The sequence below is a fragment of the Saccoglossus kowalevskii genome, chromosome 22 (assembly GCF_978046115.1).
Source record: "Saccoglossus kowalevskii chromosome 22, keSacKowa6.1, whole genome shotgun sequence".
Taxonomy (NCBI): Eukaryota; Metazoa; Hemichordata; class Enteropneusta; family Harrimaniidae; genus Saccoglossus; species Saccoglossus kowalevskii.
In genome coordinates, this window is record NC_140662.1 from 1,567,093 (window position 1) to 1,581,694 (window position 14,602).

The 14,602-nt window shown below is 33.6% G+C and overlaps 1 protein-coding gene across 1 annotated transcript in view; it reads right to left on the minus strand.

Moving 5' to 3' along the window:
* Window positions 1-14,602, minus strand: part of LOC102808043 (VWFA and cache domain-containing protein 1-like) — a 47,602-nt gene that overhangs the window by 3,410 nt on the left and 29,590 nt on the right. Inside the window, exons 11-22 of the mRNA XM_085496109.1 lie at window positions 10,808-10,943; window positions 10,532-10,696; window positions 10,013-10,142; window positions 8,725-8,839; window positions 7,672-7,753; window positions 5,691-5,771; window positions 4,041-4,183; window positions 3,521-3,696; window positions 3,135-3,242; window positions 2,671-2,793; window positions 1,771-1,960; window positions 1,108-1,263 (exon numbers count right to left, since the gene is read on the minus strand). Coding sequence (XP_085352235.1) covers window positions 1,108-1,263; window positions 1,771-1,960; window positions 2,671-2,793; window positions 3,135-3,242; window positions 3,521-3,696; window positions 4,041-4,183; window positions 5,691-5,771; window positions 7,672-7,753; window positions 8,725-8,839; window positions 10,013-10,142; window positions 10,532-10,696; window positions 10,808-10,943 — 1,605 coding nt within the window. The remainder of the gene's footprint in view (window positions 1-1,107; window positions 1,264-1,770; window positions 1,961-2,670; window positions 2,794-3,134; window positions 3,243-3,520; window positions 3,697-4,040; window positions 4,184-5,690; window positions 5,772-7,671; window positions 7,754-8,724; window positions 8,840-10,012; window positions 10,143-10,531; window positions 10,697-10,807; window positions 10,944-14,602) is intronic.

Genomic DNA, 14,602 nt, shown 5'->3' on the forward strand with positions numbered 1-14,602 from the left:
TGAGAGAAATTCTACTATAACACTGCGGGAACTTCTACTATAACACTGAGAGAACTTCTACTATAACACTGAGAGAACTTCTACTAAAACACTGAGAGAACAATCTACTATAACACTGAGAGAACTTCTCCTATAACACTGAGAGAACTTATACTATAACACTGCGGGAACTTCTACTATAACACTGAGAGAACCTCTACTATAACACTGAGAGAACCTCTACTATAACACTGAGAGAAGAATCGACTATAACAATGAGAGAACTTCTACTATAATACTGAGAGGACCTCTACAATAACACTGAGAGAACAATCTACTATAACACTGAGAGAACAATCTACTATAACACTGAGAGAACTTCTACTATAACAATGAGAGAACTTCTACTATAATACTGAGAGGACCTCTACAATAACACTGAGAGAACAATCTACTATAACACTGAGAGAGCAATCTACTATAACACTGAGAGAACTTCTACTATAACACTGAGAAAACTTCTACTAAAACACTGAGAGAACAATCTACTATAACGCTGAGAGAACTTCTCCTATAACACTGAGAGAAATTCTACTATAACACTGAGAGAAATTCTACTATAACACTGATAGAACTTCTACTATAACACTGAGAGAACTTCTACTATAACACTGAGAGAACTTCTCCTATAACATTGAGAGAAATTCTACTATAACACCGCGGGAACTTCTACTATAACACCGCGGGAACTTCTACTATAACACTGCGGGAACTTCTACTATAACACTGAGAGAACCATTAATGATAACGCTGGGAGAATCATATAAAATAATACTGAAATAACTATCTACGGTGACATTAACAAAATCATCTACCATAACACATAGAGAATCATCGTCGATATCACTGACATAACCATCTACGATGACATTGAGAGAATCATCTACCATAACACAAGGGAATGATGATTCTATCTATTCAATACATGTGCACTACAATACTATAAGTATTTGTTACAAATGCGACCAGGTAATTACACAATATTAAAATTTTACTGATACTGATCAAAGTGTTCAATATTCTATCAGTGGAAGTTGCTATACAGCATGTGTCATTGACTTATTTTACCTTTGTACAGTAACAGGCTGTCTGCTTACAGTCTGCTGATATTTCAACGATACCAAGAAATGCATTTGTAAGAGGTATTGATAGCAGCTGATATTTCGTGCAATCATCTTTTGACTTAATATTATCAACCACACCTCTTGAATTATTTATAGCAACCTGGAATAAAAACATATCTCTTTAAATGATAACAATGTATTTCTGAAATTTTTTGAATGATGTATGCCCCATTGACACTATGAAATATAATTATGTTAATAGTGACAATTATGTAATCTAAATGAAATGCATATTTTATTTAATTAGCCATTCTTGAATGCACAGATCATAGGAAAGTGTTCTATGTATTGTCTTACAATAACGTATGCTGTATTAACATAGACATTTCTAATTTGGTGAATGACGCTGTGGCTGATTTTTTGATAGGAAATCATCGTAAATCAGTAGAAATTATCTAAATCTGCAATTAATGTTTAGTATCTATTTACCTCAAAGAAAAAATATGTGCTGAATTGTAGCACTCAAACTTTTACAAATAATTTATAGTTGAAACGAATTGTAGACACATATCGAATTATTTATTTACGATATTTCGCTCAAATTTATTAATTATGTGGACAGAAATATACCCAGTCGTTTGATGAAGTGCACACTAGAAAACCGAACCTCATAATAATGCTGACGTTCTATTCCCTGCATATCAATACAGTCTTTGAGAACCATAACTCTTTTGTATATCAGATCCTGTGCTATAGATGGCTCAAGTTGTGTGATGTGTACATCGGATACCTTGGATAATCCATTGAAAAAATCTTGATGAACAACAAAGTAGCCATTGTTGTCAACAACAAAACACCTTGAAAATAAAGTGAGATAAGATCAAAATTAGATATTACTGTAAATGAAAATATTGTGTAAATAACTCAGTGCATGCCGATGTAAGGTGACGACTAGGGGCAATTTCAAAATGAATTCATCTATATTTACACCAGTGTCGGTACAACTGAAATTGTATATGTACACTGTAAACTCGAATATGGAAACAAATAGATTTTGTAACATTATATCCTTTGCTTGATCGATTATGCGACGACGAATACTGTTATGCAAATCGTAATTGCAATCACATTAGATCCATCTTTATAGCTCCTTGAAAGATAATAACAAAAACATTGAATTCTGTAATGACTACTTTTGTTTTAAATACAGCAACAATTAAAGGACATTACTGAAACGAGTCTGTAATTTGATGCCAAAACAGAGTGCTCATCGTCATTGCTGAAATAAACGGGGGGCGTCGACGATCAGCTAAGGGAACAGTGTTACAAAACATGTACGTATTTGTTCTATATCAAATCCTTCAGAATATACATCGACTGTGATTGTTATGTACTTATAAATAAATCAGCAAATATCGTTGCTCAGTATGGTAACGTGTAGTGGGGTATGACTAGTATATGTTTCTTAATTTAATTAACAAAATATTCTGAATATAATGAATTGTTTTGCATTTAGTGTGAGACCTAATTGAATGACTATAATTTATTGTATAACTGTAATGTTCACCTGTATTTATCTTGCATACATTGTGAATAGGACATAGTGAGTAGACGGTAGAAGTATGTCAAGGTCAAATCCAAGCCCATAACACCAATTACTTCATCGGATGTTGCATGATGGGATTGATTTCTGTAATCGAAAAATACATAGTATTATGGTCAGAGTTTAGCAAAGGCTGAATGGGTATTGTCGTGATGTAAATACGATTTGGACTTAATGTTCTGAATCCTATATATCTATTATCATAATATATTTTTGAATCCAGTCTTATAATATTTGATGAATCCAGCCATTCGATTGGCTGAAATCTCATATCTGATAATAGAAGATCTGAGTTTCTGCTCCGAAACTGAATAAACTGGTTTGATTATGTAACTGAATCAAGATTATAAAATATGCGATTTTTGTAACGGCGCCGCGCTATAATTTCATCCTACTGAAATTCAGTATACATGTGAACATGAACTTACCCGCCAATAAGAGTGTGACTTAGAGTTATCACGTGATTAGGTCCGCCTCCTGGTGAATACGGTGTGGACAATGTTGTCAGACCTTTGTTACTTTTAGCCCGGATATACCTGCAAAGTGTGTAATATAGAACAACTCATAGAACTACTGAACAATTATCGTTAATGCCTGTCGGAGTGAAATCACATAATTACAAGTCCAAGTTGTCAATCAAAATCTTTTGGTGTATTTCATTTCAATAAAATGAGTGTTTTATATCACGAATGTATTTATATGTATCGAACGTGATGACGTCATGTGGTTTTCTTATTATTTACAACAGGGTTGTTTGATACTAGTGCTATACAACAAAACAAAAATGTATGATCCAACACTAAATACACATTACCATGGTCTTGTAGTAGGATCGTACTTTTTCTTGAGTTTCACGCCGGGATACATTCTGAATACACCGTCATATGTACCAATGTAACGAAGTAAGGTGTATAGTTCAATACCGCTGACGTCATTCACCCAGATATCGTCTACAACGTGTGTACCAACTACGGTGTCTTTGATACCATCCTTTCATGTAATATAACAGATAAAGTGAATAAATTATGTCAATGATCATTTCCGACAATCAACCAAACCCATTCATTTTATTCGGTGTTATTTACTTGCTTTAATTCCAATGTAAGCAGCTACAACAGTCAATTTACTGAAAGTATGAATGATTTTATGAAAATATTTTAAAGAACCCTTTGCCTTATTTAATTATGAAAAATACGCTTTGATTGGTTGATGGTTATTGTCGGTTTCATTTAATTATTTGCTGATGTACTGCAATGCATCCGATAACGCACTGTGATTGTTCAAGTTGTTTTCAACCATCCGTCCATGTAGTGTATTCCAAATAGTGTACATACTTTAAAAAACTGGTTTACTGCTGTCCCCGTGTTGTCGTTCATGTAATTACTGTAACTGTTAACAATATATTCTTGTTCTTCTATTTCAAGGTATTCTGCGGGGTCTAGAAAAGCCTCCGGTCCAAATTTGACAGCGGATTGCTCTACAAAACAAATATAGCTGCATTATAGTAAAATATACACTAGTCATGGATAACAGTGCAATGTCCAAGACATATCACGAGTAGTACATCGCCTATTGCTAATAGCGCAATTGAAAAGAAAAGAAAACAATGCTTGTCCCTGCAAAACCAGCAGTCGTCTGAAAAAAGAAAACCTTGTAGGTACGCAATACATTGACATATATTGATGTTTTGTCTTTACCACACAGTATACTCAGAAAAAAGTGATAAAGTTATATATCTGTTAACTGAAGATCAAGACCAAAATGACACGAATAACATTCTTCTGAACTTACGGGAAATCGATCCTAGCGCCATTCTACAAAACATTGACGCCACTCACCGTGTTATATAGAAAATATATAGAAATTATATAAAGAAATTGTATTAAAAGAACTTGTACATTTCTATATTAAAATCATATATCCTTAAATTTGTATTATGCTATCACAAGCAATTAATAACCCATAACATATATTGAGTACATTTGTCAATTTAACCAAAAAACACCCATCAAAGAGCCCTCACTTTTCACTCTAATTCATTTTCCGTAACTTGTATTTACCGGAATCCGTAAGAGTCCATCAATTCCAAAAGTGAAGTCAGAAAACTAATTTTAAAAATGAGGGAACCTAATTAAAAAAAAACTTTATTGTTTAGTAATTAGTAATCATTCTTATAATAAGATATCCAAAATCCGTTCATCCATCTTCTTTGAATTAATTGAATCAATAGAACAAGACTGGTGTCCGTTTATAAGTTTTCATATTATACATTTATAAAAAAAAAGACGGGACGCTTGATTGAACCCCATAGTATTTATCTAGTTTTTCCTATATAAAAACACACATAAAAGTAAATACTGTGAGTAGCACAAATTTGTAAGAAATTATTGCATTATTATTATTGTTTAGCCATGGACTCTTGAAGACAGTTAACATCTAAATGCGATGTATGAGCATCTTTCAATTTGTTGGGCAAACCTTTGATGTTCTAACTGCCAAATTTGAATGAAGTTTAAAGTCTGTGCTATAACACCAACACTAAATCTGCGAAAAAATAAGGTTATAGAAAATTAAATTACATGTAGCTGGTCGTAGTGAGGCCATAACAAAAAGAAAATAATGAAAAGTGTGTTCAGAAATTTTGTGAACTTCGTGGAGAGAGTTTTTGAATCTAGGTCCGACGAGTGCAATTGTCTCCTTAGAGTCGTTTGAGAAGTAACCAGCGGGTGACAGTCGATTGAAGGCGGTTTTGCTGTTTTTCTCATGATTCCAAGTTGTTGAATTACGACGATTACGTTAGAAATATGGCCTGGCAGATGGCTTGTTGAAGTCACGATGAAATTGTCCGAGATGATAATTGCGTGGTTGATCTCCAATATTGTTCAATATTAGCGTCTAGTCTGGTTGATTATGTGAACACCAACTTTCATGGTGTACATGATTATCGTTAAACTGTGTGTACTATGGTAGTTAAATTGTTTTACCTTTAGTCGCATTCCTTCCAAAATGAATGCAAATAGAAGTCGGTTTAACCAGATCCATGCGGTGATAGAGAAATACAGAATCTGGAATGGAACAAAAACTGTACCACGTGACTATGGTATTAGATATTACATGACGCATTTCTGAATATTGGTTGATGCAAATATTATCGCTAATACAGATTGCAAACAATGCAGATAAATTGTAATTTTTAATGCTTACAAATTATATGTTAATTTATTCATTGCTACCAAGCGCGCACTAGATGATGTGATGGTAATGACAATGATAAATATAGCTGCAAGCAGCATTGATCGGTTTGGTTCTATAGACTATTCAACCCACATTTCTACAAATATGCCAGCGGTTACTAAGAACATATTTGCATGGGTTTGGTCATGATTGCTAAGGCATAATGGCATGACAAATAGGTTGTCCCAAAACATATACACACTAAATATAAAGAAAACGGTCATTTAGATAAAAGTGTGAAAAGGACTTTTCCCTGAAATCCATTCATTTTTTATGATTGTTTTAATTTCGGCTATTCGGTATAAAGATACGTAATGAATATGCCAATGACAAAATGAATATGCTTGTGGTCAGCACATACTAGTATACCATGGCCAGTAATAAAAATCCAGGCATTCATTTACATGAACCATTAGAATGTGATGAAACCCAACTACAGATTTCCTTACGGATATTTAGGCCTTGTCGCCCTCTGCCTTACGTATGCCACGACTCTTCTGTCTAGTATTTCATTTACAGAAATTAATATCATTATCTGAAATTCTGAAGGGAACTAATGAACCTAAATATGTCAACAGCAATGTGTATACTAATATGGTGATTTAAATATGATTGCAGTATCTAGTCAATAGAATTGTATTAAAAATACACAGGAAGCACGACAGTGATGAAAAAGGTTTATATCTATAAAACATCCATTTTATTTGAGAGAAAACTATACCAATATTATTCCTATTAGTACAAAACAAATTTAATTTGTCGTTGTTCTATTATCTCCAATGCAGATTGTTAATGTTATTGGTTTAGTAAGGCTACCAATTGAGAGTCAATGTATTGGACTTTTTATGATTATTTCAATTATAATACATTTGATGCAAAATAGCAGAACAGAGGTAATAACTGCAGAAACTACTAGGCATTATAGTTACAGCTTCGATGTATTTGATAATAAAAAGACAAAACCAGTGTGTCTATTAGATGTAATATTTAGATGCTGTCAATTGCAACTATTACGTGACGGCATACCCAGATCATTGTTTTGATCATTCAATAGGAATTCAACCAAAGAGAGAAATTGGTTCAATAAATATAACATTCTTGGCTTTAAACTGAAAGTAAGTCGGTGTGTCTAAAATTATTGTATCATTTACATTAGGAAATCCTCAATTGAAAACCATCAAAGACTATACTAATATGTACTTAAGACTGTAAACGTCAGAATTTATATATGTGTCGTCCTCTCTGAAATTAGCCACCAACTTGAAAATGTCTGCCAATTCATATCGAATCTTACCAAACAATAAGCTTAGGAGTGTTATGTAATAACATGACCTATAACCTCTTACACTTAGCATCTCGAAACAAAAATAAATTCATACTATGTTGGACAACAAAGTTTACAAATAAATCTTGGTGACTTTTTTCTTGTCGCCATATTGCGCAAATTTGCTGTTAAAAGGTTTTTATGATTTGAAATTTCTTGCTTCTGCAAACAAGTGCGCAATAGACAGTTTGTTTATTACGACCATATTGCACAATACGAAAGCAGTTTTTCTTCTTGTCGCGGTTCTGTGTACATTTGTCTTTTGAATTAACAGAGCGCATCAAGTAAAAACAATGATAAAAAGCCCAACTATAGAATTATATTGCCCATGGACATATAATAAATAACCATCTATAGTTGTAAATGCGACAAACAAAAGAATTATATGCAAAACCCTATACACTTACCTGAAGGAAGCTTTGGTTTGAGATATGTGTGCGAGTCATTTGTTGCAATAGATAAACCAATTATGAACGGTGATGGTTGGGCCTGTAAATGAGAATCCATGTGATGTGACGTCATACAATTTTTTCAATAAATACACGATACTAATATATCTAACATGTCAATGTTTATGACCATAATTAACTAGCATGCCAATGTGTATGACTACAATTAACTAGCATGTCATTGTGTATGACTACAATTAACTAGCATGTCAATGTGAACGACTACAATTAACTAGCATGTCAATGTGTATGACCACAATTAACTAGCATGGCAATGTGTATGACTACAATTAACTAGCATGTCAATGTGTATGACCATAATTAACTAGCATGTCAATGTATATGACCACAATTAACTAACATGTAATGTGTATGACCACAATTAACTAGCATGTCAATGTATATGACCATAATTAACTAGCATGTCAATGTGTATGACTACAATTAACTAGCATGTCAATGTGCATGACCATAATTAACTAGCATGTCAATGTGTATGACTACAATTAACTAGCACGTTAATGTATATGACCACAATTAACTAGCATGTCAATGTGTATGACCATAATTAACTAGCATGTCAATGTGTATGACTACAATTAACTAGCATGTCAATGTGTATGACGATAATTAACTAGCATGTCAATGTGTATGACTACAATTAACTAGCATGTCAATGTGTATGACCATAATTAACTAGCAGGTCAATGTGTTGACCATAATTAACTAGCATGTCAATGTATATGACCATAATTGACTAGCATGCTGATGTGTATGACCACAATTAACTAGCATGTCAATGTATATGACTAGAATTAACTAGCATGTCAATGTGTATGACCACAATTAACTAGCATGTCAATGTGTATGACCATAATTACCTAGCATGTCATTGTTTATGGCGAAAATCATACAGTATTCCAATGTATACTGAAGTGTTTGAAACATAGAATATTCCAGATTTAGCACAGACCTAATTTACAACTCGTGTTAGCTTTTTATATGAAATACCTTTGTCCAGTGTACGGTGCTTTCCACTTCTATTGTGTTTACGCCATCGTGTGTAGAGTCTCCACGTGGTAAATACCGCTTTGCTAAGTATGTCACGTTACCACTCTCCACGTTCCTTTGTTAAAATAATTGCATAAGTAAGTATCGACGGTGATTACTTTGCTACGAAATGATAGTGCATCGCCAGATGCAATAATTTATTTTAGAGTAGAAAAACCTTTATTCCAACAATTACAATGTAGTTGTAATATAGAGTAGAATTCTCAGCAATACATTCACCGAATTCCAAGAGTTTGGTTGATTGGTTTTGTGAAAAACAGAACTAAACCTAAAAATACTAACTAACTTAGATGGCATCAATGTCACTAAACCTAAAAATACTAACTAACTTAGATGACATCAATGTCACTAAATCTAAAAATATTAACTAACTTAGATAGCATCAATGTCACTAAATCTAAAAATACTAACTAACTTAGATGGCACCAATGTCACTAAATCTAAAAATACTAACTAACTTAGATGGCATTAATGCCACTAAATTTAAATATAATAACTAACTTAGATGGCACTAATGTCATTTGCCACTCAAAATAATTTATGGCGGGTGTCACGTGTTCGTGACAGTTGTGATTAATAACAATGTGACGGGAAGCAACGTAAACGTAGTGCCACCGTAAAATGTATTTTTATTTTACAACGGTTAAAATAATCGCACATCGCACAAATTAATTCGAGAATCGGCAATGCGGTCATGCCCATTGCCGGGCTTACGTTTACATTATTTACGTATTATTGTTCTCATATGCTGTATGACTTCTTTTAAAATTATTTTTAAAAGTTTGAATTTTTTTCTACATAATATAAACGTCAGACATTCCAATTTGAGATTTCCCAGTGCGGGGAAATTGGAAACAAAAAAATAATACCAATAAATAATATCAATTGTTTGAGAATTATTTCCATTATAAATATATATGTAAATAATAATGTAAATAACACGATGAGTAATTAAAAAGCTATTATAGTTCAAAGTCAATTTAAAAAGAGTATTGTAATTCAGTCGAATACCCAATCTCTTCTGCTACTTGAGGATGATTCGTTTGATATAACTTAACATTTTAGACTGTGAATGTTTCTGACTTATGAATTTCTTTGAACAAAGACATCGAAGTCATCAGATCAAATTTTAATGAATAAAAAACGTTTACCAGAAATAAAAGAATAGGTTCAAATGTCACTTAAATTTAATTTATTAATCATTAAATTAGTTAATTAATTAACTTACTCGTTAATAGCTTTTTGGTATACATCATTTCTGAATGCATCTTCTCTTTCCAATGACGTAATGTGTACGAACACACTACTAGTTTCATCAACAGCCGGAGGAGGAAGTAATGGATGTATTAGTGTACGTCCTGAAAAGCAATTCATATTAAGTGTCATATAACACAGCTATTACCACTATTCAATGCTTTTGACATAATTTCTGAGAAAACGGTTAATGCGATTATAGTAAGTCTCTGGCAATATGGTGTAATAACTGCAAATGTTGTCAAGCATGTACAGCCGAATCTGTTCTACAATTGCATCAACAATCATATGAGAAGTCGGGCACGGCGAAACCTACCATCGACGACTACGATGGACAACTATCATCATAATAAGTGTATAAGTTTGGTAGGAGAACAATCAAAAGAGTTCACAAACAGCGAATTATTTCCGAAATTGAAATTAATGGTTTCAAAAGAAATAGTAAGTAGTGCAACGAGTAATGAGGATATTGTCACGTATTGTCACGTGATACCTTCAGTATTGCTACTTCCAGCATTAAACAGGAATGGGTAGCTGAGTTGTCCATGTCTCATGTAGGTCAAGTCAGCAGTGATATCAGATAGTGAGAGGTCAACACCGACCACGCCTTTCAGTTCCTCGTTGTATATTACTGGTAGGGTGGCAGTCGTTAGCAAATCTAAAGTGAAAGAAATAAACAACTTGCTGAGTGTATTATGAGTTCGCATGACATAATTACAAATTTTAAATTGAGAATTGTAAAAATACTTATGAAAACACTGATACTAACCAGTACCAGGAGCAGACCTGAATGGCGCTGAGAACACCGGGTCTTCTGAGTTGTGATCATTATAAAAATAGTCATAGTAAGACGCCATCACAGTTGCCAACATGCTAGGATCTGACACGTGTACATATCGACCAGGCTATCAGATGAATAGACAAATAGTGACGTCATGAAGATATTACACAATCAGAGGCGGCGAGATCTGATATCTATACCCTCTGAAACGCTATTCCATGCATTTTGAGGGGAAGATTTTGCTGATACAAAAGGTTTCAGCATGATTTTTTTCAGGTGGGCGAGCCCCTCTGCCCCTCCCCTCCCATGCCGCCGCCACTGACAACCATCGCAAGCAACATATATACATGTAATTTCAAAAAAATTCCATAGATGTCACGTCATCCCATACGAGTGAATCTCAATATATCAGTCGTATCCCAGGCAATGAATGGGGAATGTGATGGAATACACTTAGACTACAAATCAAAACATTGGAATAACTACCCTTGTTATCGATAAGCCCACTCATGAAAATTATGATTATGAGTTGTCAGGCAATCTGGTTGTTTTCAATACAATAATTGTAAGAGTCCATTCATCGCATAGTTTTGCAGTTTAAGCTGTAAATGTTAGCTAATTTGAGAGTTGGATTGCCTTTCTCGGTTTACTTGGATTATGGACTGGTTCTGACCAGGGGCGTCGATCCATTCTGAAAAGTGAGGGGGACACTTTTGTGTCCGCGTAAACGGCCAATGTCCGCGCTTGCGCGAACAGGGGGGTGTCTGAGAAGGAAGGGGGGGACTGCCCTATGTTTCGACATCTCTATGTTCCGACATCACTATGTTCCGACACCCCTATGTTCCGACACACAGTATACTTGTGTCAAACTTAATCTGACTAGTTGTGCGTGACTGTTTAACTACCTTGATATAACCAGGATGTTCTGTGGGTTAATTCTGGAAATCCATCTGTAGTGTAGTCCGGCCATGATGCTCGAAAGTCCGTGAAGGCGGGATCTTGCATAATGTTATCGGATAATTATTAGAGAATTATCAAACAATGTTGCCCATTGTATCATTCTAATACTTCGACAATTATTTGACAATATCCGTGTCTGTTGCATGTGGTTCCAACCTTAAATCCTCCGAATGCCTAACTATCGAAGTTTTAGATCGATAATTATCGGAGAATTATTTTACCTTTTTTATGAAAGTTGTACTTCGATATTCATCAGTCGCGGAATTGCAAGGTTGCCGTTTACATCCGGTAGCACCTTTCCAAGTTTGTCTACATATTAATTAAAATCATTTATTTATTTATTTATTTATTTATTTATTTATTTATTTATTTATTTATTTATTTATTTATTTATTTATTTATTTATTTATTTATTTATTTATTTATTTATTTATTTATTTATTTATTTATTTATTTATTTATTTATTTATTTATTTATTTATTTATTTATTTATTTATTTATTTATTTATTTATTTATTTATTTATTTATTTATTTATTTATTATGCGAGAGATGAATAGGCACTGCATTTAGCATTCCGTAGTGTTTGCATAAGTTTTTGAGATTGCCAAAAAATACAAAGGTTTCACACTATCTCTTTCCATTCCTATATCGTGTGTTTTCGGCCAACATTCCTTGTTTACACGTTATACGTTTTCCTATCAATGTAAGACATTGATAGGTCTCAGAGAATTCCATGTTTAAAAAAATTAATCCACCACCCGGCTGTAGACCCTGTCTAATATCAAAACATCTAAAACATCGAGAATTATCAGATATTTATCCCATAATTCAAATGTACAATAGGCCGGCTTCCTCCAATGCGAGGATATTGCACAAGTTTATACTGCCTGCAAATTTGATGCATAATTCATGTTGGCCGAAAACACACGATATAGGAATGGAAAGAGATAGTGTGAAACCTTTGTATTTTTTGGCAATCTCAAAAACTTATGCAAACACTACGGAATGCTAAATGCGGTGCCTATTCATCTCTCGCATAATAAATAAATAAATAAATAAATAAATAAATAAATAAATAAATAAATAAATAAATAAATAAACAAACAAACAAATAAATAAATAAATAAATAAATAAATAAATAAATAAATAAATAAATAAATAAATAAATAAATAAATAAATAAATAAATAAATAAATAAATAAATAAAATATTGAGAAAGCATAAAAAGACTTATTTTCAAATACATGAATATGTCATGACTAATTCATTTTATCATAGACAGGATTTGCCCAGAAAATGCCATTTGATGATTTTGAATAACGTATAATAAAGTTAATGAATTCATAATGTCAATAAATAATGGATTATACGATGTAATATCCAACGTAATACTTGTACGCTACACCAATATAGCTTTAATTTGATATACAACATGATGGTGTTTGTCTGAGGAATTCCTATTTAATACGTGACAGGCTATTACGTAACTATATATTTGTATAAGGTTATCCCATAAAATTCCCTTTTTATTTGAGGCTGTGTATAATTTTTTAAAGCTAACATGTTTACCCTGATTTTCGGGGGCAAAACGGCTCAGATTCTACAGACAAAATTGACCAAATTAATTCCCATGTTTCTGTCTATTTTATGGCATGTAAATTTGACAGCCTTGTCTTAATTTTAATTGTACAGTCAGTATTCTGTAACTAGACTGATCGCGCTGAACAAAGAAAAAACATGTTGCTTTGTTCTACCATGGGGAGGGGTATTTATTCAATTTTGGCTTCCGACCATTAGCGTACATATTTCCATTGAAAATATGGCACATTCTGGCCGGCTCAGAATTTATTGGATGATCGTCGAACATAAAAGTACTAAACAATGTAATTTAGGTCTCCCCGAGTACAAGTTGTCAGGGGCCCACATGAAGACTGTCAGGTACATAGTTTATTGTTGATCTGAACGTATTATTTATTATATGAACAAAATATTTTGCGTCTGAAGCTTGATAGGATACATCGCGTCTGAGAATATTGCCGACGATGATCACAAAAACACCTCCATGAAAGCCCAAGGCCAGAAGAGTGGCAAGTATTATAATCCGGCATAGTTATTTTTTAATGTAAAGAAATGTAACATTGTGTTACAAAAGGTGAGCGTAGAATAATATTTGAAGAAGAATAATGATATTTTTTCTTATAGTAAAGAGATAAAACGCAGTGAAATGTCAAAAACGTTTCTAAAATTTCGTAGGTGTCAGAACCTATTAGCATCTCAACATAGGGTTGTCTGAATATAGGAATGTCGGAATATAGGGGTGTCGGAATATAGGAATGTCGGAATATAGGGGTGTCTATAGGAATGTCGGAACATAGGGGTGTCTATAGGAATGTCGGAACATAGGGGTGTCTATAGGAATGTCGGAACATAGGGGTGTCTATAGGAATGTCGGAACATAGGGGTGTCTATAGGAATGTCGGAACATAGGGGTGTCTATAGGAATGTCGGAACATAGGGGTGTCTATAGGAATGTCGGAACATAGGGGTGTCTATAGGAATGTCGGAACATAGGGGTGTCTATAGGAATGTCGGAACATAGGGGTGTCTATAGGAATGTCGGAACATAGGGGTGTCTATAGGGATGTCGGAACATAGGGATGTCGGAATATAGGTGTGCAACCCCGAGGAGGGATGTGCCCCCCTCAAAAGGTAGACATTTTTGAAAAATGCAACCAAATTGAAGTCATTTGGTGCATACTTGGGGATTTTCATTCTTGATCATTAAGAATACAGTACATGTACACAGAACCAAAGGCCTT